This window comes from Equus caballus, chromosome 12 (assembly GCF_041296265.1).
Source record: "Equus caballus isolate H_3958 breed thoroughbred chromosome 12, TB-T2T, whole genome shotgun sequence".
In the NCBI taxonomy this organism is placed as follows: domain Eukaryota; kingdom Metazoa; phylum Chordata; class Mammalia; order Perissodactyla; family Equidae; genus Equus; species Equus caballus.
The window spans coordinates 44533078-44559580 of NC_091695.1; the positions used below are offsets into that span (position 1 = coordinate 44533078).

General features: G+C 51.1%; 1 protein-coding gene across 7 annotated transcripts in view; it reads right to left on the reverse strand.

Moving 5' to 3' along the window:
* CHKA (choline kinase alpha) overlaps positions 1–13083 on the reverse strand; it is a 52349-nt gene extending 39266 nt beyond the window's left edge. The window contains exons 1-2 of one of the 7 annotated variants that reach the window (XM_070230222.1): positions 1687–2433; positions 1166–1473 (exon numbers count right to left, since the gene is read on the reverse strand). Coding sequence is in view for 3 of the 7 variants with exons in the window: in XM_023654590.2 (XP_023510358.1) it covers positions 12430–12803 (374 nt within the window). In the remaining 4 variants the exon portion in view is untranslated. Of the gene's footprint in view, positions 1–1165; positions 1479–1686; positions 2434–5085; positions 6652–12429 lie in introns of those variants that run through there. The other 6 variants (XM_070230221.1, XM_023654590.2, XM_023654592.2 and 3 more) reach the window with 6 other exon arrangements.
* Between the last annotated feature and the right edge of the window lie 13420 nt (positions 13084–26503).

The following is a 26503-nucleotide window of genomic DNA, read 5'->3' on the forward strand; positions in this document are numbered from 1 at the left end:
GGGTAAAATCAAGGTGTCACCAGGGCTGTACATCGAGAGGATACACCACATTCCAGGAGACACACACAGAATAACTAGAAACAGGGACCACGGAGCTAAAGGGCTTCGAAGAACAGAGGTTACCAGGGAGGAAGGAGGAGTGAGCGCGGAACGGGCACAGAGGGTCAGTCTGGAAGACGAAAACATTCAACGTGAGCATATCTGAGGCCACTAAGCTGGACGCTTAGAAGTGGTTAAAATGGTAAATTTTACGCTGTATATATTTTCCCACAATTTTTTAAAAAAAGAATGAAGTACTGATCCATGCTACAACATGGATGAACCTTAAAAACATTACACCAAGTGAAAGAAGTCAGCCACAAAAGACCACAAATGATATGATTCCATTCACACGAAATGTCCACAACAAGGAAATCTACAGAGACAGAAACTAGATGAGTGCGTGCCTAGGGCAGCAGAGGGGTCCTGGGGGTCCTGGGCAGGAGGGGGCTAAAGGGACAGGGTTTAAGCCACAGAGACCTAATGCACAGGATAATGAATATAGACAATTACTATAGTTGTACTGTAATTATGTAATATAAATACAGCAACATCGGCAACCATATTACAATCTATAAACAAACCAGAGTAACACGCCGTACACCTTAAACTTAATGTTACACGTCAAGTTTATTCAATAAAAAATAAATCAAAGGGACACGGTTTCCTTCTGTGATGATGAAAATGTTCTAAATTGATAGTGGTGATGGTTGTACCCACCTGTGGACCCACTAAAAAGCACTGACTCGCACACTTCAAATGGGTGAACGGTAGGGTGTGTTAACTACAGCTCAACAAAGCTGTTTCCAAAAGAAGAAAAATCACTTTTTTCCTATGTAAAGACTTTTTCTTAACCAATTCAAAAACTGGAACGTGCTTCTACAGAAACAAAGTCTCCCGGATGTAAATAAAGTCCTATTGAAGAATATTTTTAATAGCTGATTTAAAAGATAAGCAATCACGAGTATCTGGCAACCGCTGCGAGAGTAGGGACTTATTTCCCCAGAGGCGAATGAGCTGTCCAGCCCAGGGAGGAGGAACAGAAAGGCAGGGAGCCCAAGGCCCGGCTCTGCCCAAAGGGAGCGCGAAGCAGATGGAAGGTGTGGAGACGGAAGGAGCCGCGTACCCTGCACCCTTCTTCTCGACTTCTGGGAATCGCCCGGTCGCATCCAGTCACAGCCAGCACAGGCTTCCAGCTACCCAGCAACAGGACAGGCACGACACCAGTGAAAAGCCTCGTTTTCCTTCCCGTCACACACTCTTGAAAGCTCGGCCCAGAGCAAGAGCAAACAGACGGAGCACTGTTCCACGTTGCGTAACCCCCTGCTAAGTTCAGCTCTGGCCTCCTACAGAAGGCAGGCAGGCCGGCTCGGCCAGACGCGAGGCGCGACCTGGACGTCCTTCACTTGTTCCACTGGGCCTCTGTTGCGCAATCTGCTCTAGTGGATGGAAGTGGACCATCGATTATTTTTTAGTGACAGTCAAAATAAATGAAAGAAGGTCACTGTCACAGATGACCCAGACTGGGAGAAACCACCTAGAAAAAAGCCAGTTACCAACAAACCAAACAATAGGACTAGGAACAGGAAGATAGGTTGGGAAGATATGCCACAGAAACGGCAGCAAAAACACGACAGCGCAACGTACCTCATCACGTGTCAAGAACAGCCTCGAAGCAAAACCCCAGGAACTCTCAAGGATTTCAAAGGAGTTTGAAACGACGAACTTTTTACCATCTGGTAGAAGAGCTTTATAATAAACATACACGTCATAATTAAATTTAGGAGGCACGAGATACTCGTGTAAGCAGAATATCAAATAAAATGAAAATAACATTTATTTCACGTTCAACACATGTCAGCAACGCTTGGCAGGCAGGAGGCTGAAAAAGGTAGAAGTCGCTGCTGGCGGGCATTCCAACCAGAACCTTCCTGGTCTGGCGGAGCGGGCATCAGTAGTCTCCACCACACGGGCTCGAAAACAAGACAAAGGGACACCGTGCGGAATAAAGAGCCTCCTGCATAGAGACTGTTAATCGGATATGAAAATAATCGTTCCGATTTCTCCTGATACACAGCTAGTCAAGAAATTAACTTACAATTAAGAAGAACTTGACTCATCAAACGACAGCGCACACAGAACATCAAGGATATCTGAAAAAACACGCAAAAAACAAAGAGCAAACCCCACACTGAAGAACCCAACAGCTAACTGGTTTACATGCTAAAGAAAATGAGCGGTGAGAAAGGAGCCAGCAACAGCTCAGCCACCTTCGAGCTCTGCCTCTGCACAAGGGACCGGGAACTGAGGGGACCCACGCATGTTTTCAGAATTTCAACTCAGTTTTACCAGTTTCGCCAAAGCAACTAAAGCAGGCTGCTTGGAACGTGTGTTAAATTGTTTGACTTTCGGATTTTAGAATCCATGTTTCAAAAAATCACGTTCGTATGAATCTCAAAGACCCAAAAAATAAAAAAAAATAACCAGTTACCCAAATTCTGTCTTTCGAACATAACCACTTTGAACATTTTGGTATATTTTTTTTTGTCATTTTCCTAAGCTCCTTCTTCCTACTTCCTTCTTTTTAGTAAAATTGGGATTATATGGAATATATGGTGCGATAATGTTCCTTTACCACTTATGAGCATTTTCCATCAATTCAGCAATAAAAACATGATTTCTAATCAGGCATAGAATTTCATCTTAGGGGCCGGCTCCGTGGCCAAGTGGTTGAGTTCACGCACTCCGCTGCAGCGGCCCAGGGTTCAGATCCTGAGGGCGCACATGGCACCGCTCGTCAGGCCACGTTGAGGCAGCGTCCCACATCCCACAACTAGAAGGACCTGCAACTAAGATATACAACTGTGTACAGGGGGGGGTTGGGGAGATAAAGCAGGAAAAAAAAAAAAAAAAGATTGGCAACAGTTGTGAGCCCAGGTGCCAATCTTTAAAAAAAAGAATTTCATCTTAAAGATGCAGAATGGTATACCAACCGCCTACTGCTAGATCCCGTGTTTTCCCTTACTTTTTACTTCTATACGTAACTCTGTATCACACATACCTGTATGTCAATCTGTATGCACAATCTGATGAGATCCTTTAGTTAAAGCCGGGTTTTCTGGGTCAAAGGGCATTAACATCATAAAATTTCTTGATGCTAAAATGTCCTAAAACAGAGCTGTAGGGGTTCACCCTTCGCCCATCGGTGTCCAAACTCCCATCTCATATCTCCATTGACTTGTTTTTTTTAATCAATGAAAACTTGATGTATCAAAAATAATTTTTAAAAACATTAAATTGCTAGTGAAGATCATTTTTTTAAGGCTTCGAGGTAACCAGTTTAACTCTACAATATACATAAAATTAACAAATGGCATGAAATACTTTAAAGTTAAAACATTGTTGCAAAGGAAATAACTCTAAGTACATCAACATGGAAAAAAAGTCCAAATAAACAACAAAACACGCTGGAGTCAGCCTCCTTATCTCAGCGCATTTCTTGAGGACATGCCTTAGCGATTACATGCTAAGTCGCTTCTCCCCAAAGTGGTAATTGCACTGCATACAATTCATCACTGAGAGGAGAAAAGAAAATTGGAAAATGTAAACTAGCAGATAATCTAAAAGTTTAGTTGACCCAGAAATAGATCAATGGCACTGTGTCACTGCAGGCAACTTATCGATTAACAACTCATTTTAAAAGAACCTTGGCAAACTCCACAAAGTCATTTCAAAGCAAAAATCACGCCACAAAACTAAGATCAGGCGTCTGATGCTACTTCCTCTCAGAGCTCCGAACAGCAAGAAATATCATCCCGCCTTCTGAATGTGGAAGGTCTTCTTGGAAGAGAAGCCTAGACAACACAGGTTCCGCTCAGTCAGATACGAACCAAAATGTTCCAAACACGCAGGATTACGAATCCTCTTATACGTGAAGTATTCTGTTACAAGTACACCTTATCACAAAAATGTTCTGATGCTTCTGCACTTAACACGAAATACACAGCTTCTAAAAGAATTCAAAATTCTGATCTAAAGAGCTTATTTCAGAATAAAACAGATTTTTTGTTTTAGGAAGATTAGCCCTGAGCTAACATCTGCTGCCAATCCTCCTTTGTTTGCTGAGGAAGACTGGCCCTGAGCTAACATCCGTACCCATCTTCCTCTACTTTTTTTTTTTTAAATATGTGGGATGCCTGCCACAGCATGGAGTGCCAAGTGGTGCCATGTCTGCACCCAGGATCCAAACCGGCGAACCCTGGGACGCCGAAGCAGAACGTGCGCACTTAACCGCTGCCCTAAAATAGAATTGTAACACCCATTCAGAATGAGCATTTTTAAGTGTATACTTTGGCGGCATTAAGTGTATTCACACTGTTGTGCTACTAAGACCACTCTCCATCTCCATAGCTCTTTTTACTTGTAAAACTGAAACTCTGGCCCCATTAAACACTCCATCCCCCCTCCCTCCGGCCCTGGAACCACCAGTCTACTGTGTCTCTGAATCTGACTACTCCAGGGACCCCACAGGAGTCAACTCACACAAGATTTGGCACAAGATTTGTCCTTTTGTGACCGGCTTATTTCACTCAGTATAATGTCCTCAAGGTTCACCCATCTTGTAGCATGCATGTGTCAGAAACTCTTTCTTGGTGAGGAAGATTAGCCCTGAGCTCAACTTGCAACAATCATGGCTCAGGTGGAAAATAAAACAACACTTGAGTGAAATGAGAGCATCCATGGCAGTAATCAGGAACAGGGCCTCACCGCCCAGCCTGGAGGCAGAGCTGGGAGAAGCGCCTTCCATCCCCAGAACGCTGGCTCCACACCAGCAGCTGTGCGACCTTGAGCAAGGTACCCAAGGCCTCTAAGCCTGCCTCCGCACCAGACGATAATGCAGCGGCATCTGAGAGGGGTTTCTCTGGGTTCCATGAGATGTCAGCTGCTCAGCAGCAGCACCAATTGCAAAGCAAAGGTTAATTTTTAAGAGCTTGCCGGGCGGATGAAGAAAGCTGGTCTTTAGCCCTCTCCTCCAGGCTTGCTCACCCTCAGCTCTGTTGACATCCGGGGCCCGATAACTCTCTCAGGGCAGGAGGAGGCCGTCGTGGGCACTGGAAGATGTTTACTTCAGTATCCCTGCCCTCTCCCGACTCGATGCCAGCAGGGCCAGCACCACCACCAACCGTGACAACCAAAAATGTATCCACGAAATACAAGGACGTACACCTGAAATGTACATAATGTCATAATGCAATGTGACCTCAATTTTAAAAAATGTATCCAGACATTACCAAATGTCCCTCAGAAAGTGTCCCTAAAATACCCATTTCAAGCCACTATCCTCGGCATCCTTGGAACACAGACGTCTCCGCCTGCTCTTCCCACCTGGAAGGTCCTTCCCCCGGTCAGAGTTCAGGGGGTCGCCGCTTTCTCCACACAGTGCTCCACATCCCCTCCAGCTCCCAGTGACCTCCCGGGCCTGACATCTTCATGTTTCATCTTCAGCCTCCGGGCTACTGTGATACTCAACAAAAGGAGCACAGGGCACGGTGAGATGTGTAAATGGTACGAAAGACGTGAGCATTACAAGCTCACTGTGGATGCGAGGTGGACCCATGGAAAGCTCAAGATGAGGGCTGTCCTAGTGCAGCCCAAGAGCCTGGGCTTGCTGATGGGGACACGAGGAGGGCGGCGAGGCCGGCTGCCAGGCCTCCACCGCACGGGAAAACCAGGAAGGAGAACGGGGGCAGCAGTACCGCAGCCGGACGAGCCAAGAGACAGACTGAAAAAGAAACTCCCGGAACAAATAAGCTATCATAGCAAGGCTGCAGGATACAAAGGCAATATACAAAAGTCCATCGCTTTCCTACATACCAGCAATGAACAAGTTCAAATTAAAAATATATCGCCATTTACACTGGCAACCAAAAACGGAAACACTTAGGTATAAATCTAAGAAAATATGTACAGGATCTCTATGAGGAAAACCACACAACTCTAATAAAAGATATCAAAGAGGAACTAAGTAAATGGAAAGACAGTCCACGTTTATGGAGCGGGAGACTCAAGATTGTCAAGACGTCAGTTCTTCTCTACTTGATCTGTAACCAAAACCCCAGCAAGTTATTTTGTGAACATAAGCAAACGGACTCTAAAGTTCACACGGAGAGGCAAAGTCCCAGAAGAGCCAACACAAGAGTGAAGGAAAAGAACAAAGCTGGAGGACCGACGCTCCCTGACTTCAGGACTCACGGTAAGGGCCGGCCCCGGGGCCGAGTGGGTAAGTTCGCGTGCTCCGCTTCTGCGGCCCAGGGTTTCACCGGTTCGGATCCTGGGCGCGGACCTAGCACTGCTCATCAGGCCACGCTGAGGCGGCATCCCACACAGCAGAACTAGAATACACAACTATGTACTGGGGAGCTTTGGGGAGAAAAAGAAAAAAATAAAAGACTTACTATAAAGCCACAGTAAACGAGACAGTGTGCTATTGGCAAAGAACAGACAAATAGATCAATGGAATAGAATGGAGAGCCCAGAAACAGATCCCCATAAATATAGTCCACTAACCTTGACGAAAAGGAATGGCAATTTAGGGCCGGCCCAGTGGTGCAGCGGTTAAGTTCACATGTTCCGCTTCTCCGCGGCCCAGGGTTCGCCAGTTTGGATTCCAGGTGCAGACATGACACCACCTGGCAAACGCCATGCTGTGGTAGGCATCCCATGTATAAAGTAGAGGAAGATGGGCATGGATGTTAGCTCAGCGCCAGTCTTCCCCAGCAAAAAGAGGAGGATTGGCAGTAGTTAGCTCAGGGCTAATCTTCCTCAAAACAAACAAAAAAAAGGGCATGGCAATTTAATGGAGACAGGATAGTCTTCAACAAATGGTGCTGAAACAACTGGATATTCACATGCGAAAAAAAGGAAATCTAGACACAGATCCTACACCCTTCACAAAAATTAACTCAAAATAGATCATAGACCTGAATATAAAATGCAAAACTAGAAAACTACAAGGTAACACAGGAGAAAATCTAGACGACCTCGGGCACGGCGATGACATTTTAGATACACCACAAAAGACACAATCCATGAAAGAAATAATTGATAAGCTGGACTCCATTAAAATGTAAAACTTCTGTTCTGCAAAAGACACTATCAAGAGAGCAAGACAAGCCAAAAACTAGAAGAAAATATCTGCAAAAGACACTGATAAAGACTATTATCCAAAATATATAAAGAACTCTTAAAACTCAACAAGAAAACAAAAACCTGATTAAAAAATAGGCAAAAGACCTAAACACACACCTCACCAAAGAAGATATACAGATGGCAAGTAAGCATATGAAAAGATGCTCCACATCATGTCATTAGAGAATCGCAAATTAAAACAACAGTGAGGGCCAGCCCGGTGGTGCAGCGGTTAAGTGCACACGTTCCACTTCAGCGGCCTGGGGTTCGCTGGGTTGAATCCCGGGTGCAGACATGGCACCGCTTGGCAAGCCATGCTGTGGTAGGCGTCCCACATATAAAGTAGAGGAAGATGGGCACGGATGTTAGCTCAGGGCCAGTCTTCCTCAGCAAAAAGAGGAGGATTGGCGGCAGATGTTAGCTCAGGGCTAATCTTCCTCAAAAAAAATATTTGATTTAATTTAAAAAATAAAACAACAATGAGATAGCACCACACACCTATTAGATGGGCCAAAATCCAGAACACTGTCAACACCAAATGCTGATGAGGATGTGGAACAGCAGGAACTCGCATTCATTGCTGGTGGCAATGCAAAATGGTACAGCCACTTTAGAAGACAGTTTGGCAAATTCTTACAAAACTAAACATGCTCCTACCATACGATCCAGCAGTCACACTCCTTGGTATTTACCCAAAAGACTTGAAAACTTAAGTCCACACAAAAAGCTGCACATGGACGTTTAGAGCAGCTTTCTTCATCATTATCAAAACTTGGAAGCAATCAAGACGTCCTTCAGGGGCTGGCCCCGTGGCCGAGGGGTTAAGTTCGCGCGCTCCACTGCAGGCGGCCCAGTGTTTCGTTGGTTCGAATCCTGGGCGCGGACATGGCACTGCTCGTCAAACCACGCTGAGGCAGCGTCCCATGTGCCACAACTAGAAGGACCCACAACGAAGAATATACAACTATGTACCGGGGGGCTTTGGGGAGAAAAAGGAAAAAAAATAAATTAAAAAACCTTAAAAAAAAAAAATGAACCTCTTAAGAAAAAAAGACGTCCTTCAGTAGGTAAACAGATGAACGGTGGTCCATCCAGACAACAGATTCAGTGCGAAAACAAAATATGCCATCAAGCCATCAAAAGACATGGAGGAAAGCTAAAGACATTTAGAAGTGAAAGAAGCCAAATGGAAAAGGCCACATACTGTCTGATTCCAATTATATGACATTCTAGAAAAGGCAAAACCATGGGGACAGCCAAAGCCTCAGGAGTACAGGGGAGCAAGGGGTGAACAGGCAGAGGACAGGGGACTTGTAGGGCAGTGAAACTACAGTCATGCGTCCCTTAACGACGAGGACATGTTCTGAGACTGTGACACAAGGCCACTTCGTTGCTGTGCGAACATCCCAAAATGCACTTACACAATCCTAGATGCAGAGCCTACGACACACCCAGGCTGCACGGCACTGGTCTTACAGGACCAGCTTCATGTGAGCAGTCTGCTGTTGACGGAAACATTCCGTGCTGCGTGACTTATCCTGGAGGCTACTACAATGGTGGATACCCGTCATACATTTGTCCAAACCTAAAGAATGCACAACACCAAGAGAAAACTCTAATGGAAACTCTGGACTTTGGGTAATAATGATGTCTCACTCTAGGTTCACGGATGGTAATAAACACAACACTGGGGGCGAGGCGGGGGGGCATTATATGAGAACTCTCTGTACTTTCTGCTCAATTTGGCTGTGAACATTAAACTGCTCTAAAGAAACTAAGCTTCTTAATTTTCTTAAAAAAGAAGGAAGGCTACTTAAGGGGCTAACTTTTCCTAGGAAACAGTAAAAAACAAAGTGTAATCGAAACTTCATCTTGAAAAACGAAACTGAAAATTATTTACGGTCTTAGAGGTAACAATTTAGGTTACAAATACAACTACGCACATAAAAAGGAAATCAAGTAGGGAGTTTTGGCACAACTTTCCCCCCAAATTTTATGATGTCACCGTAAAACGCAATTCACTCCCTACTTGATGTTTACTGCATAATTCTGCAAATATGTCTCAGAACCTTGCCAGTCTTTTCGAGGGCTTCTGTCTTTGGACATTTAAATGATTCTACTCTGAAGGGCTGGGTGCTATCACCCTCCCCACCAATTTTCATCTGTCAGTGGGTCTCCCTGTGGGAGGCAATCCGTCAACCGATGTGTGTGAAACTTGAACAGTTCTCAAACATGTCTTTCATCAAACTTCATGAAATCTTGAATCTTTTGTAAGATTTGCAATTCCATTTCATGAATGATCGTGACTTTTATCAATGAGCAACGAGAGTGATCATAGCAAACCCTTGACCTGACAGGCATGGACAGAAGCCGGTGTGCGTTAGCTGTGATGGCTGGGCATGGAGAAAATTTTCAAGAGGTCAGTTCATTCATGACAATTTGCATGTTATAATTTTCATCTTTCTTTATATCACTCATAGCTTGAGGGACTCAGGCAAACAAAAGTCTGATTACAAAGACCCCTGTCATCACACTAGGAAGATAGGAAACAGGCCAATTTAAAGTAAAATCCAGCACCTCCCGTGAGTCAGGCCCTATTCTATTGCTGGAGATACAAAGATGAACATGACATGCCTTCTAGGAATTCAATCTAACAAGAGAGTCAAATGAATAAACACACACACAGTGAGGGTTGCGGTATGAAGGTGTGTATGTATGAAGGGCTATGGAAGAAACAGAAATGAGGACGAAATTAATGCTGTCTGGTTCCCTCTGTGTTAGGCCTTGAAGGAGGAATTTTAAAAGCAGACACCAGACTGCCAAGCAGAGTGTGGGAGCAAAGAAAGGCCTGGAGGCTGAAAACACAAAGCTCATTCAGGAAACGCAGGGTCCAGCGTGACTAGCTCACTGTTAGTGACTGCTGGTTAGGGGGGAGGAGTGATTTTAAAACAGTAACAAGAAAAGAACCACTCTAAAAAGGGAGGCTGGGCCCAAGTTTCAAGCATGCAAACAAGTTTGGAGTTTATTCTCTAGCTCCGGGAAGCCACCGTAGACTTTGAAACAAAGGACTAACGATATTTGAGAACTACCTGGCAACTGCATATAAAATGGATTAGAGTGAGGATCACGAAGCTGGGGGATACCCAAAGCTCCTGTTACAGGGTCTAAGCAAGGACAGCGGACCTGGACTCCTGGCCTCGGGAGCAACAAAGGGAGCAGACAGTAGGTGTGGACGCAAAAGAAGCTACGCAGGTCCTAGCTGCCACTGCGCGCAGAGGAGGGCATTCTGGGTAACGCAAAGAGTTAGAGACGATCCTGGGGCTCCCGCCAGCTGCTGCTAAGAACTCATATTCCAGGATTCTGAGGGGCAAAGGGTTAAATAAATGTGGGATGCACTGGGATCTGATAAACCGCTGCAGGTGGACCCACACTCAGCAAAAAGCTGGGGCTGGAGAATCGGGTCGGGAAGGGCCAGTAACGCGACAGCTGGAGCCGCAGGAAACGCAGTGCCTGTGGGGGGCCACGGAATTTCAACCGTGGAATTCAACTCCCGGAGAAAAGGGACAAAACATCCTCAATGCTTTTAGAAGGACGAGTTTGAGCAAACCATAAAGGTTTAACTGATGAGTGACATTTCCTGGAAAAGGGCCACAAAAATGTCTTAAGGCTGCATCCAGGGTGTCCGGACGTTTTCCGAGACAACAGGGGAGAGCCCTGGAGCAGGAGGGGGCTGCCAGACACCTGGGAAGTCAGGCTCCGACGTCAGCACAGAGCCACTGACCTGGAGCAAGTCACTCCCCCTCCAGGTTCTCAATTTTACGGCCCGGTGATTAGCCAGTCTAGATCATTCTCTATCACTATTCTCACTGAGAATCTTCACGCCTGACTAGATGTGATAATTTTGAACAGAGTTTCATTTTTAAAAAAAGTTTCGTTAGGCAATTCAGGCATTAAACACCTTTGGTTTTCTTTTCTCTGCTTCCTGGCTTTTGCCCCTCCCTGCTCACAAGGATTTCTGTAGGACAGCGCAGAGGCACAAAAAGGCAGAGAAGTTGAGTTAACGGTGCTGTATTTGCAGCTCTGGTGAAAGACGGGGCACGGAAAAGGAAATCAAGTGACTAAAATTGGATTTGGGGATTATCGGTGGCAGCGAGCCAACCAGTTTCTAGAAACAGTCATGGCTCGACTAACAAACGAGAGGGATACCTTCTGAGAAATGCCTCATCAGGTGATGTCGTTGTGCGAACATCCTAGTGTGCACTTACACACCTAGATGGTAGAGCCTACGACACACCTGGGCCGTATGGTGCTACTCTTACAGGACCACCTTCATATATGTGGTCTGTCATTGACCGGAATGTCGTCCCTGGGCACATCACTGTACTGCACGCAGCCTGGTCAGCCAGTTACAAGAAAACTAGCAGAAAAAGACACATTTTAAAGGTCTAAATAGAAAGACGCAGGCTAAATGGTAAATGGTTATCTCATGGGAACAGGGTGGCAACAAAAATCAAGGGAGTCTTTGTTTTCCTGTTAAGTCTGAATGCACAGACATACACGTTTTGTAATTTACATTTACGGTTAAAAATTTTTAAGCTTAAAAAAAGGGGGGAAAAAAATCTTCCCACCTTACTCTTGGTTATTCCTGGAGCCACACCTCCTAACTTTGGCTACTAATACACCTACATGTCTGGACAGCGTTGGTGGGGAACGAGCAAAGGTCGTCCCTGTACCACTGACAAATGACTCCTGCAGAGAGAAAAAATAATCAAATCGTGGACTCATGGAACTCCACGCAAAAGTTATAAGCGATTTTCTTTTAAAGCCACAGCACCCCGCCTTCATTCAAGGCCTTAAAGCGCAAAGGGACTCTCTAGATAGATTTTAAGCTTCTGGACGCAACTTATTTTGGGACTGATCGGTACTGTTCTCCTTGGAAGAGACCCGTTTTCCCATGACACCGATACTGTCTCAACAGCCCGCCTGCTGGAAGGTCTTGGGCGGCCGCGGGGCCCGTTTCGCGGGATCTGGCTTGGATTTCACAAGGGTTCGGGAGAGGTGGCTTTTCCCCCGGCCCGGTTCCCCGCCCCGGCCCGCAGGCCCCGCCCCCGGCCCGGGCCCGCAGCCCCCGCCAGCGTCACCTGACCCGCCAGCGGCTGGCGGCGCGCGCCCGCCCGCCCGCCCCGGAGCGCCGCCACCGACCTGATGACACTGATGTGAAACTGGTCCTCGCGAAGGCCCCGCCAGGCGCCGGGCAGGAACTCCTTGCACCACAGATAGGCCCTGCGCCGCGTGCGGGGCTCGGGCTGCTCGTCGGCCGGGGGCGGCGGGGGCGGGGGCGGCGGCGGCGGCGGCAGGGGCAGCGGCAGCGGCGGCGGCGGCGGGGGCAGCGCGAGCGGGGGCTGCCGGCCGCCCCGCTGCTTGGGCTCGGGGTCACTGGCGGCGTCGCGCGGCTGCCCCACGCCGGTCGCCGGGGCCGCGTTGCCCCCGCCGCCGCCGCCGCCGCCGCCGCAGCTCAGCAGCAGCCCGAGCGGCGCGGGCTCGGCCTCGCCCCCGTTGCAGAACTTGGTCTTCATGCCGGGCAGACGGCCGAGCAGGCGCGGGGGGCCGCAGCGCGAGAGGGCGAGGCTCAGGGTCCGGCCGGGCGCCCCCCTCCCGGAGGCCGGGCGCGCAGGCCGCTCGTCGGCTCGCGGACGGGCCGGCCGGGGGCGGCGGCGGCGGGCGGGCGCGGGGCGGCGGCGGCGGCGGCGGCTGCACGGAGCCGAGGGCGGCGGGTGTGTGGCGGCTGCGGTGGCGGCGGCGCTCGGCTGGTCCTGCTGGCCGCGGCGCTCGCTCCTATACCGCCGCCGCACGCGGAGCGCCGCCCGCGTCTCAGCCCGCCCTCGCGCCCGCCGCTGATTGGCTGCCGCCCGCCGGCCCGACGCATCACAACCGCCGCCGCCCTCGCCACGCCGCCTCCCCATTGGCTGCGGCACGCCCCCGCCCCGGGCGCCGCGGCCGCGGGGGGCGGGGCGTCAAGCCGGTGCGGGGGGCCGCGGGGGTGGAGAGGAGCACGCGAGGCGCGGGGGCGTCCGGAGAGCGGGCGGGGGCAGGTCCCAGCGTCTCGGGGGGCCTGGGACTGGGCTCTGGGGGCCCAAGCTTTCCTGGACGCCCCAGGCCATCAGCGGCGGGGGCGTGGCGGGGGACAGGCAGGAAGCCGGGCCTGGAGGCTGGCTTCTTTGCCGCGTGACCTTGGGGAGAGGCGCCTCCGGCCGCAGCTCCGCGGGTGTGTTTTTATAACGTTTCCCAGCGTCGGCTCAGCTCCCTGCGAGGCGCGCCACGCCCCGTCCAGCCGGAGCCGAAGGAATGACTGCCCCCGGGTCAGACACCGGGGCCCGCAAGGAGGAAGAGGCGGTTGGTTTCAATACCGCGCAGCCGGCCCAGCCCATGAGGCCTCGAGCAGCCTCAGTTTCCCTGTCCGTGGTGCTGAGGACGCCGGGGCCTGGATGCACGGGGCGGGCGGGGCGGCATCCCGGTCGCTGCCCGGGACACTGGCCAAAGGTGAGTGCCACGGGGCTGCCCGCTTTGCAGACGCCGCCCCGCCCGTCCACGCTGGAGGCCGCCGCGTGACTGTGACCAACGCACCTTTGCCCGCAGAGGGGACCGGGGCCCCTGCTCCCGTTGGCCACACAGCCCCGAGTCCCTCACTCCTCTTTGACCCCACGCCCCAGTCCTTCCTGGAAGTAAATGGGGCACAATAAATAGAAAAATTCCGGATTCTGTTTTCCCGGACAGGAGTCGGGACATGAGGCTTCCCTGGTAGGTTAGGAAATTCAGCGAGCGCCTGGCGCACAGGAAATGGCTTCTGTGCGGGGATTTCACAGTCTGCCAGAAGCAAAAAATCTCTTTTTAAAGAGTGTGTACTTGGCTGAACTTGCTCCGAGAAAAATGGTCTTACTGAACAAAAGGATTGTAATGAAAGGGGGCTTTCGACGAGACAGCCGTGGAGGTGGGCCTGCATGTTGAACTGGAGGGGGCTGGCAGCAGCCCCGGTGTTTAGGAGGGAGGCCAGGCGAGAGTCCCATTGGATGTTTGAAAAGCTGAGAAATCAAGGTCTCCAGTCAGACCACATAGATAAAATAGCCAAGGACTTCGTCTAAAAATACCAGCCCGCAGGGAGAGGGGTGCCCCCCCATGGCCTGCCCAGGTGACAGGCTCTTTCTCCCACTGTCTCCTGGCACCAGCCTGATAATCTCAGAGGAATGACAGGAACCTGGCCAGGAGGAAGGGACACTAGAGGGGGTGAGCCTGTATCATTCAAAATATCTTTTTGTGGCATCTGTTGGTTTGGGCTCTGAGAACCCACAGGCGCCTGCCTGGGATTGCCGTTCCCTGTGGGACTAAGAAGTTGCCTCATTAAAGTTGTTGGAGAAGTTGTATCTTTTATTGCTTCCATTTAATAGATGTGGAGACTGAGTCCTCCAGAGGCTGAGTGCCTCGGCCGAGCTCCGTTGGCTAAGTGAGGGGCAAGGCAGGTGTCTTGGCTCCTTGTGTAAAGAGCACCACATCCACAGGATACAAACTTCTCTCCCCTGCAGTCAAAGGAAAGTCCTAGATGTGGCTCTCTTTGGCCCATCCTTGGCTTGGCCAATCAGGGCCCACCCTTGGCGCTGGGGCAAAACCACCAGGGCCGAGGCTGAGGAAGCGTGGCATATAGTAATGCTAAAATAATAGGTTTTACATGAAAAAAGACTAATCCTGCCTGTAGAAGTGGGGGAGCCTCCCCAGGGCTGTTTGAGCTGGGCTTTGAGAGGTTGAGAAGGAGTCAAGTGCCTCGGCTAAGCCTCTCTGCATTGGCATAATCGAACCAACTTTCCAGAGTCATCTGTGAGGACGTATAATGAAGGCAAGGCTGGCACGCAGTCCGTGCTCAGAGAAAGCGCCAGATGTCACTATCCAAAGGGAGAGACCCAGAGGGATCCATGTGCTCATAACTCTTGAGCTAGCAGCTCCATTCCCAAGACCCTCCCAAGAAAAGAAGTCCCATCCGAACCCAAAAGCCCCATGCGTAAAACTGTCCACTGCCACATGATCTCGATTTGGAGGAAGCTGGAAATAACCTAAATGTCCGGCGCCCTGCACTGGGGCTTTCAGGGCTGTTGGGCCCACATGCTGGTGTATGAGACAGGAGTTAAATGTGACCAGGATAAGGCTCGTAGGGAGGCTTCACTTTTCACAAGTTTCATGTGCTAGCCCGAGGGCTTGGCTCCCCTGGAGAGTGAGGAACACAGCTGTGCCTGGCTCCTGCTCCACCCCACTACCACCCTCTCCCCTCACCCTTGTCTGTTTAATTGCGTATTGTCGGTCTGCCCACCAGACTGGACCCTCTGGGAGAGTGGGGACCTTGAATATCTTGTTCTCTCCGCCGGTGCCTTGATGTTTGTAAACACTCAGAAATATTTGCTGAATGGATGAGGTCCTGGCTCAGCACTTACTAACTGAATGACTTTGAGCCGAGCCTCAGTTTCCTCAACTGTAAAATGGGAATTATAATCTCAGGGCATAGGGTTGTTGGGAATGAGAGGATGCATGCAAAGTGTGCAGCAAGCAGGAGGGACCCCATGTCGTTAGATGCAGCTCACTGCGTGGCATACCTTCTCTGGCTGCGGCTTGGCATTCGGTAATGAATAATGCACACACTCAGAGCGACTCAGCCTAGGAAGACAATGTCATATAAGAAAAGAATTCAAATGGGAATATACATTCTGGTCGCCAAAATGTCGACATTTGTGCACAAATGGACAAGGCTTGGAGAGAAATTTGCTACGGACAGGTACTGATGCTGGGGAGAGGGTGTTCCAATTACAGAATCTTCTCTTGAGACAAAAACATTGGCCAAAGCTCATTGATTGATGGGGAATTCTGAGAGCAGACCCAGAGGGTGGGGGTAATGGGCCTCAGGAGAGACGGGAGGGGGAAATTAGGAGGTCCCTCCACGCTCTGGCATTCCCACAAACTGGTCTGGCCTGAGGGGCTGCACCGGGAAGTCCCCAGGGCCGCTCACTGGGCAGACCAGGGGCTCCCCCGGGGCATAGAGGGGTCCACTCATGGGCCCCAGCCCTGCCGCTAACTCCAGCTGCAAGGCCTGTTCCAAGGAAGGGGTTTGTAAGTCTGCCTCCCCCAGTGAAGGGACCACTTGTCAAGCACTTGGTCGGAGCAGGTCCTGTGCCCAGCCCGGCACCTGTCCCCAGCATCCTTGAACTTGCACAACCAGCAGTGAGGTGAGTGTGTTAGCGTTTAATCTCCCAGGTGAGAAGGCTGAACTTCACCAGGAGGTGAAACATTTGTCCAAAGCAAGCAGCTAGGAAGGGCAGAACCCCAGGAACTCAGCCAGGACTCCTCCCTGAATGCAAGGACGCCTCATCCTTCTGCGCCAAAAGTGCATCCTTTGGCCCAGGAAGCACAGGAAGCTTGGCGCAGTGGGGGTTCCCCAGAGGGCTGGAGATGGAAAGCCATGGCTGGGCTGTGCTCACCTCCTTCCAGGCTACACCTGGGACCACGCGCCCCATCTTCAGTACTGAGCCTTAAAATATTGATGTGAACACAGAGAGGCCAACAGGCTGAAATCCTACATGCTCAAGATTGGGTTACAGCCGCCACCAGCAGACTGACACGGAGCTGGGCCCCTTCACAGAGGGCTGGGGTTTGGCCCCAGCCCAGGATGCTCTGTCAGCCAGCTAGAGACTATAGCTTCCTGGAGGTCTCTGAGCCCACGTGTGGTCTTATTTGGTGGCCTCCTTCTGCCTTACACCCAGCCTTAGCGACTTGGGGCCACAGGCGGGGCCTAGGGCCCTGATGGTTTAGTGAAAGCAGGTGACTTGAACATCCGCATGTCCAGTGGATGGGACAGACCTTACCCCCAACCCCCCATTTACAGGGATCCTGAGTATTAAGCGTGAAAAGAGTAAAACCTGTCTTTGACGCTAGTGCTTCCACCCAGCATGTCAGCTTGGACAAGTCACCTACCTCTCTAAGCCAGATGGAGATCATTGTTCCTAACCTACAGGGTTGTTGGTGGAAGTCACTGAAACCAGCGGGGAGAGGGCTGGGCACAGAGTCAGGGCCCCACAAAGGGCAGCTGGGCCCTTCTACTGATTCTTAGCTGGATTCCCAGAAGCTGGCAGAGAGCAGCCATCGCGTGTTGTCAGTAAGGGTGGCCTTGCAGCAACTCATCCCAAGTGTCATTGGGAGAGCAAAGCCTGCGGGAGCTCTGGCAGTGAGGGCTGTGCGGGCCTCCCAGAGGTCTGACGGGGCCTGGGGCCTTTTCCATTCATTGAGGCTCCTGGACTCTCAAAAATGAAGAAATATCTTAACAAGAGTGTCAAAACTGAGGCATATTTGAAAGACTTGTGTTGAAAAAATTGATGCTTTTAACATACATGCAAAAGGTCTCATAAAAGACAGTTTTACTGTTCATCAGATAGTAGTGGGGAGGGGTATGGTGTGAAGAACATTTTTCAAGCCTGACCACATATCTCTGTGACAATCGGATTATCCTTATTTAGAGATGACACCAAAATCTAAATCGGAGGCCCTCCTGGCCTCCTGCTGGAAGTGACCCCTAGAATTCCCGGAATGAATTCCCCGTGTTCCCATAGCCTGTGCTTTAAAGCACACCTTCCAAACTCACTTTCCAAAGTTGGTGAAAACCTGTCCTGTGGTTTTGTGCCTTGTATGTATTACTTTTGTAACACAATAAATGCATTTTCACAAGGTCCCAATTATGATGGAAGTCACACCATGAGGATGAGACTCCTGGACTAGAAGTCGGGAACCTTGGTTCAGGCACTGCACCCTCACTGGGCTCCTCTCCCCTCCGTCCGCCCTGGGTCCTGCAGGCTACACTTGTGCCAGGTGGCCTTGGGATGGTTCCTTCCGTGGAGAAGGATCAGCATGACCCAAGGACCCCTTGTGCAGATGAGCAAGCTGAGGCCACAGGCACAGGCAGGAGTCACTGGCTCTGCTTACCCAGGATGCCATGCTGCCGCTGGGCCATCCACAGTCCCCATTCTCCCAACCCAGGGTCTGGCTCCTACCTCCTGGAAGGGTCTCTCTTCCTAGGGGCACTTGCCATCCCTAGCGGTGTCTCCAACCCCTCCTTGTGACTGACAGGGAAGCAAGGCAGCTGGCAGCTGCCAACCCCACCCTGACCTGAAGAAGCCACTCAGAGGTCGGTGGGGCCCCAGTGACGACCCTCTATGTGACCTTGGCCTGTCCCACAGGGCACAGGGGGTGGAGCGGCGACAGACAGGAGGGATGAAGGAAAAGGAGGAAGCCGCCCTTGGAAGATCAGCTGGGTCCTGGGAGGCTGTGGCCCGACTCTCCTCCCCCAGCCCCGCTGCCTGGGAATCCGGCCCGACGGGATTCCTGCGCCCCCTCGCTCGCGGTGGGAGAGAAGGCGCTGGGCGGAGCGGCAGGTGCGGGGAAAACCTGGGGACGGCCGCGCACTGGACGTGGGCGGGAGGACGTGGGCGGGGTCTGCGCGGAGGTGGGGTCCCCAGGCCCCAGACCGACCTCAGCCGCCCCGCCTCTGCGGAGCGTCCCAGCTTGACCGCTGTCAACTGCGGGGCCTCCCTGCTTTACAAGTCTCCTCGCCCCGCTCGGGACCTGGTGGGAATCACCCCCTAATACTCAGTTGGCAGCAGCTAAGGCATTCACCGTTTTCCTTCGCCAGGCTTGATGAAGCTGCCTTTGCAATTAGTGTTTATTTTTACAACGACAGCAACAATGGGGCTCACGCCCGGAGACCCCCACCCTCTCCTGTCCTGGCCGCCCGCGTCTACTGACCCCTCAGTCCCTCTTTCTCCTTCAGTGCCTTCACGTTGTAGGTGCGTCCATGAGTGGATGGACGCATTGAAGATTCCCGAGGTGGTGGCGCCGTACGACCCGAGTTCTAATCCCAGTCCCACCCCTTATTTGCTACTTGACGCCGGACAGGCGATTCTTCTCTCTGTGCCTCGGTTCCTTGCCTGTAAAACGGGGACAATATGAGTCCCCACCTCGGATGGTTGTTAGAGGGATTAAATGAGTGAAGAGTTATGACAAGCTTAGAACGGAGCCTGGCCCCCAGCCAGAGCGTTAAAGGAAAAAAACACTGTGCTCCAGGCTTCTGTCATCCCATCTACCTGCACCTCTACCCTCTTTCTTCCACAGATGCCAGCTGCCACGCTCTGCACCTTATTAGAAATAGCCCTGCCCCCAAATTTGTTTTGGAGCTTCCCACTTTGGGTCCAGCAGCTCCCATCCTCTGAGCTTAGGGCTCTCCACTGGGACCCTCCCTGGCTACAATTTCCGACTCCCTTCCACCCTCTGTTTACCGATTTAGCAGGTCCTCCCTCCAGCTTTCATCTCCCCCCATCCCCAGTGTAGATCCCAGCCCCTCATAACCTCGCTTGCCCCTCCTGGTGGAGACCATGAGTCCTTTCACTCTGGGGCACGCTTCTCCTTCTCGGACGCACAGGAAGACCACATTCCCCAGCCCCCCACCCCCTTGCAATGGGCTAGGACCACGTGGCTCCTTACATAGGTCACTTCTCCTGGGAGAGCCCCTCTGCCCTCCCGCTTCCCCTGTCTTTCACTAGCAGCGAAGGATCCAAGGGAAGAAGCCAGGACAGTGGCAGTAGCCCCAAGGTGCCTGGGTCCCTGGATCACCACATGGAAGGCTACCTGCCCACCACGTGAATGGACTAACGTGTCCCATCAGGGCCAAGGACCTTAAATATGTGGTATGCCTTCCCCACACTCTTATTCTTTTGGGGTGACCTAGGGAGATGCAAGGTGAAGACAACAGCATCACGAGAAGGAGAGAGCCTGCATCCCAGAATTACCCCGTGGAGGAGAGATGCCTGACCAGGAATGTCTACAAGGATTTTGTGTGAGCCAGAAGCAAAGCTTTAAGTGTTCAGCTGCTGAGACTGGGGGCTATTTGTTATAGCAGCTGGCCTAGCCTAACACATCACTCCCTTCCTCTGTTGTAGTCACCCCGCAAACCCCCACGGGGGTGGGGGGAAACCAACTGGCTCCTTTTTACCTGCCCTTCTCAGCTGCCCCTGAAAGTCTGGAGGATAAGTGGTTCAACTGGTTTTCCCTTAAATTCATGACCATGAGCCAAGTGGGTCCTCACACGGTCCTACTGCCTGTCCCAGGAGGTTGCTCTTTCTTGTCTGAGCTGACCAACTTTACCATCTTAAACGTTTTTAAGTGTACTGCTCAGGAATGTTAAGTACTTCTCATTGTTGTGCAGCCAACCTCCAGCGCTCTTCTCCCCTTGCAGAGCTGAAAGTCTGTGCCCTTTAAAAGCTCCCATCCCCATGCCCCAGCCCCTGGCACCCACCATCCTACTTTCTGTCTCTGTGAATTTCTCTAGTCTAGGGACCTCGTGTAAGTGGAACCATACAATATGTGTCTTTTTTTTTATCTGGTGTATTTCACTTAGTGAAATGTCCTTGAGGTTCATCCATGTTATAGCATGTTTCAGAATTTTATTCTTTTGTGTGTGTGAGGAAGATTTGCCCTGAGCTAACATCTGTTCCACTCTTCTCTATTTTATATGTGGGTCGCCACCACAGCATGGCTTGATGAGTGGTGTGTAGGTCCATGCCTGGGATCCGAACCTGTGAACCCTGGGCCACCAAAGTGGAATGCACAAACTTAACCACTATGCCACCAGGTTGGCTCCCCTACTTTCGATTCTTTGGAGTATAGACCCCAAAGTGGAAGTGTGGATGAAATGGTAATTCTATGCTTAATTTTTTGAGAAACCACATACTGTTTTGCACAGCAGTGGCACCGTTTTACATTCCCGCAATTTCTCCACAGCCTCACCAACACTCATTGTTTTCTGCATTTTCTTTTTATAGTGGGCATCCTAATGGGTGTGAAGTGTATCTCTTTGTAGTTTTGATTTGCATTTCCCTAATGAGGAGTGAGGTTGAGCATCTTTTCATGCGCTGGTTGGCCATTTGCATATCTTGGAAAGCTTTTCATAGAAAGAAACACCAAAGCATAGCACAGTACCCTTGTCCCTTCGTTCATTACCTTCTCCCAAGTTTCCTCTTAGGTGCTGCCCGTGACTCTCCCCCCTTTTATGGATCACCTTTTTCCAGCTCACACCTCTTAGGGGCAGGAGGCTTGGGGGCAATTGGCCACGTTCTACTTTCTTCACACCTATCTTTTCTTCTCCCGGGGAGCTCGAGCCCTGTTTCCAGGACTGACCAAGCCCCTGCTGGACTCAGAAACTGCCAACTGACCAGAGCCCGCAGGGGCTGCTGGACCAGCTGGGGCACCATTCTTTCTGCCCCGGGAAGTGCTTGGTAACCACAGTGCTGTCTTCTGGAGAGGCAAGCAGGACTTTGCCCAGAGAGTACGGCCTTCCCCCAACGTATTCCTCCTCTCCTTTCTCCACCTGGTACCTGCTTCTTCCCTGAGCTCCTTCTCCTCCCACCTCACCCTGATCATCTCTCCACTGCCTCCCTTCCCCAAAGAAAGAAATTCCAGTCCTATAAAAGATAAACCTCCTATTTTATTGAAAATGGATATTTTTCTTCCTTTTTTTTTTTTTGAGGAAGATCAGCCTTGAACTAACATCCTCCTCTTTTTGCTGAGGAAGACTAGCCCTGAGCTAACATCCGTGCCCATCTTCCTCTACTTTGTACATGGGATGCCTACCACAGCATGGCTTGCCAAGCGGTGCCATGTCCTCACCCAGGATCCGAACCGGCGAACCCCGGGCCGCTGACGCAGAACGTGTGAACTTAATCGCTGCGCCACCGGGCCAGCCCCATGGATTTTTTTCTTGATCCAAAAAATTACTAGAAATTCGCTGCAGAAAATTTGGGAAACACTGAAAAGAAAAATAAAAGCTTCTACCAGGCAGAGATCACCGTGGCCACTGGGGGCTTGCTGCGTTTCCGCCCGGTTTCTCTGAGTCTGGGCTTTTAGATAATTTTGTATCCTGCTTTTTTTTCCCCTTAAAATTATGTTGTTGCATCAACAAAAGTAGATAGAGTAATGGATGGCTGGAGCGATGGGCACATGGGCGGAGATACGATAAGGCAGCTGGAGTAGAATGTTAATTGCAGCATCCAAGGTGAGCATTTATAGGATTCATTGAACAATTCTTTCAAATTCTCTGTAGATTTGAAATTTTTCCTAACAAACTGTGGAGAAAGAGTTGGATTGTGGGCATCCACACGTCACTTCTGGATATATACCGGGTACAAACAAGTGCTTATGTCCACCAACAGGCATGCGTGAATGGTGCCCAGCAGCACCCTTCATTGTAGCCCCAAATAAGAAACAACCCAGAGCCAGCCCTGATGGCCTAGTGGTTAAAGTTTGCTGTGCTCTGCTTCAGCGGCCCGGGTTCGGTTCCTGGGTGGGGAACCACACCACCTGTCTGTCAGTAGCCATGCTGTGGGAGCAGCTCGCATAGAAGAACTTACAACTATACACAACTATGTACTGGGGCTTTGAGGGGGAAAAAAAAGAAGAAAAAGGGAGGAAGATTGGCAGCAGATGTTAGCTTAGGGCAAATCTTCCTCTGCAGAAAAAAAAGAAAAGAAACAAACAACCCAAGTGCCCAATGTGAGTAGAGTGTGTAAACCAATAGTGGTGTCTTCACACAACTGAATACTGCACAGCAATGAAGAGTGTACACAACACGCTGAAGGAATCTCATGGCCCTAACGTGGGGTTTGAGAAGGCAGACAGAAGAATGCCCACTGTCTGATCCCATTTCTATGAGGTTCTAGAACAACAGAGCTACTTGACGGGATTGGAAGTCAGGATCTTGGTCTCCGCTGGGGAGGTATCGTTTGGGAGGGGCCACTTGGCAGCCTTCTGGGGACTGGAAATGTCCTATGTCTTGAGCTGGGTGGTAGTTACACAGGTGTAACTTGTCCAAAATAATCTTGGACCAAATAATCTTATCCAAAATAATTAAGTTGTGTGTTAAAACTTGTGGACTTTATGTAAATTGTACTTCAACGGACATATACCATGAGCATTTTCCCAAGCCACTTGAAATGTTCTTTGAAGATACCACCTTCACTGGCTCCATTTTCCCATCTCTGGACGCATCCCCGTTCACTCTTACTGGCCCACACGTCTTCCCCCAGAACTGATGTGACAGCCACAGCCCCACAGCCACCGGCCACGGACTGTTCAGGGTGCATCAGTTGGTTGCAGACAGGTGTCCATGCAAAATGACCAATAACCAGTCTATAGATAAGAGAGATAAGGTTTTACTTGAGGCAGGGTGAGGATTATAACCTGGGAAGGGCTTTTTCAGGAAGGAGGAAAGCGTTCTGGAGAAGTGTGGTTTTCAGTACACGTCTTATATCTTTTTAGAACAAAGAATAGGGGCCTGCCTGGTGGCGCAGTGGTTAAGTTCATACATTCTACTTTGGCGGCCTGGGGTTCACTGGTTCGGATCCTGGGTACAGACCTATGCACCGCTTGGCAAGCCACGCTGTGGCAGGTGTCCCACATAAAGTAGAGGAAGATGGAAAGATGGGCACGGATGTTAGCTCAGGGCCAGTCTTCCTCAAAAAAAAAAAAAAAAGAACATACATTAAACATACCCAGGGAGGGCCGGCCCGGTGGCGTAGTTGTTAAGTTCCCACTCTCTGCTTCAGTGGCCCAGGGTTCACAAGTTTGGATCCCGGGTGCAGACCTGTACACTGCTCATGGAGCCATGCTGTGGCAGCATCCCACATACAAAAAAATAGAGGAAGATTGGCACAGATGTTAGCTCAGTGACAATCTTCCTTAAGCAGAAAGAGGAAGATTGGCAACAGATATTATTAGCTCAGGGCCGGTCTTCCTCACCACCACCACCACCAACAACAACAACAACACACCCAAGATACATTTTCAAAGTTTCAAGGAGGAATTTAGTTGCAAATTGCAGGTCAACATGACCCTGATGTCAGGAAAGGGACTAACACGGGTGTTACCAATCGGGCGTCACCAATCGGGCGTAGGAGGGGAAGTACACATTCTTATCTCAAAGGAGTGCACACTTTAACGGTTAAAGCAGAATACAGGGTACTTTGAATAGTCCTTAAGTCAGCCTTCTCAGTTCAAGCCGAATCAGTTTGAACCCGAATAGTTACCCCATATACTCAATATGTGAAAATCTCTTGACGCAGCAGACACCGATTCAGGTTACCTTAGGAAGAAAAGGATTTATTGGAAGCCTCTCGGGGAGAGCTCTTCCCAGCCCCTGGAGAGGGCGGGAAACCTGTTTTGGAAAGAAGGAGCTCGAGGAGGCAAGAAGCTGCCCAAAGCCTGGGTTTCTAGGACAGGCTGCTCTGTGGGCCAGTCTGACCACCACTGACATCACCAGGGACAGTGTCACCATGGGATGCTGCAGTCACAGCCACAGGGAAGAGCTCCTGTGGTCCCTGACTCTTGGTGGAGGAATGCACAGCCTGAGCCTATAGGCTAGAGAGTGGGGGGCAGGACTGTGGTGCCCACCCCAACCAAGCCCTCCACCGGGGGAACTCCACATTGCAGAAGGCGCATCAGATAGCGGACAACTCAACAAAGTGGCCGGGGCTCCTCCCCAAAGAAGCGTCCTATGCTGCCGACCACAGCCAGTGTTTGTCGAGGCTCCCTGGGCACCAAGGCCCCCTGTGCTAAGCTTTCTACAAGGATTATCACACAAAATCCTCTCGTTAGCCCTGAGGGGTGGGTGGCCAGGAGACAGGCATGGGGGAGGTTGGCGATTGGCCCAGGATTGCGTGGTTGGGAGGCAACATACCATGCCTTGGGGTGGGGGGCACCACTGTGCTGGGGCTGTGCAGACCTCATCAGGCCAGGGGGCCTGTTTCCAGCCTCATTTCCCCCCTCTACAGCTGCCATATATTGCAGGGGCCAGAAGCCTGAGAACTACATTTCCCAGAGTCCCCTGCGGCAGGGTTCCAGGTTAGTCTGTCAATCACAGGTATTTGCTTGAGCTCTGGAAGGCTGGAGGGAGGCAGTGATGGCCGTGTGGGCTTTGCCAGATGTGACACTTGGCCAGTGACTTCTAGGGGTCTTCCAGTGGCTTACCCAGTTGTGGTGCAGGGGCACCTGCAATTCCGGCACTTCCTGATTTCCAAACACCAAGGTCGGGGCGGGGGGTGCTGCCTGCTCTTCACTCTTCCAGCTCTTTCAGGGGTTCTAGAAGCGCCTAAGAGCCCGGATTCAATCCTTCTCTGCTTGAAATCCTGTTTTCCTGGCTGCACCGTGCCTGAGACAGGACCTGGTAAGGAAGGCACTGGAAGAAGTTGGGGATGCTGGCAAGCACCTCGTGGTGGCAAGAAGGTGAGCAGTGGCTCCAGGCTCATGTCCCACCCGTGGAGCAACCCTGGAGGAGAGAGCTCCCCCCTCCTCCCCTCGGGCCCCAGCTAAATCCCAAAGGTGCCCTGTGTTGGCCCAGCTTGGTCATATGTCCATCCCTAGACTGTCACAGTGTCCAGGGGACACGCCCTCTGGATTGGCCAGCCCTGCACTCAGGCTGGAGGGCTTGGGAGGCTGGTCCACCCTGAGCCACGTGGACTGAGAACAGGGAAGTGACCTTTTCCAAAGAAGGGGGCTGACCTCGAGCAGGTGGACATAGCGAATGACCATGACAAGGGAACCAAGCCTGTCCCTGGTCCCTTCCTGTTTGCCTCCTTGGCGGCAGGGGTCGGGCGGACTTTGGAGGAGGTAGCAGGGACGTGCTGAAGCAGCTGACACTCAGCTCAGGTTCAGGAAGCCGCGGAGGAAGGCATGTTCTCCGGGAGGTCTCCGTGTCCTCCGTCCACACCAATGCTGAGTGCCAGCCTCAGTGTTCTCGGGGGGCCTCCTGCACAGCCGAGATCTGGGGCTTACGGAGAGCTGATCCAATGCCAGGCACATTAAACCGGTCATCTCGTCTAATCCTCACCAAAGCTCCACGGGCACCCATTTCACAGATGAGGAAACCGAGGCTCAGAAAGACGAAGGCTGCAGCCAGCAAGTGGCTGAGCCCAGGCTCAACCCCGGGTCAGTCTGCTCCCAGAGCCCGTGTTTCATGACCCCACCACGCACCTCTCCATTTCCTTCTTGAAATATCTCGGCGTGTTGTGAAGGGGGTGCTGATTTGGTTGTAGAAGGAGATCGTGTCAGTCCAGGGCCGCGTCTGAGGCCTCAGCTCTCGGCCCAGGGAAGAGGCCGTTGGGGGTAAATGAGTGGGGGGCATGCAGTAAAAGTCTGGCTGGGGCTTTGC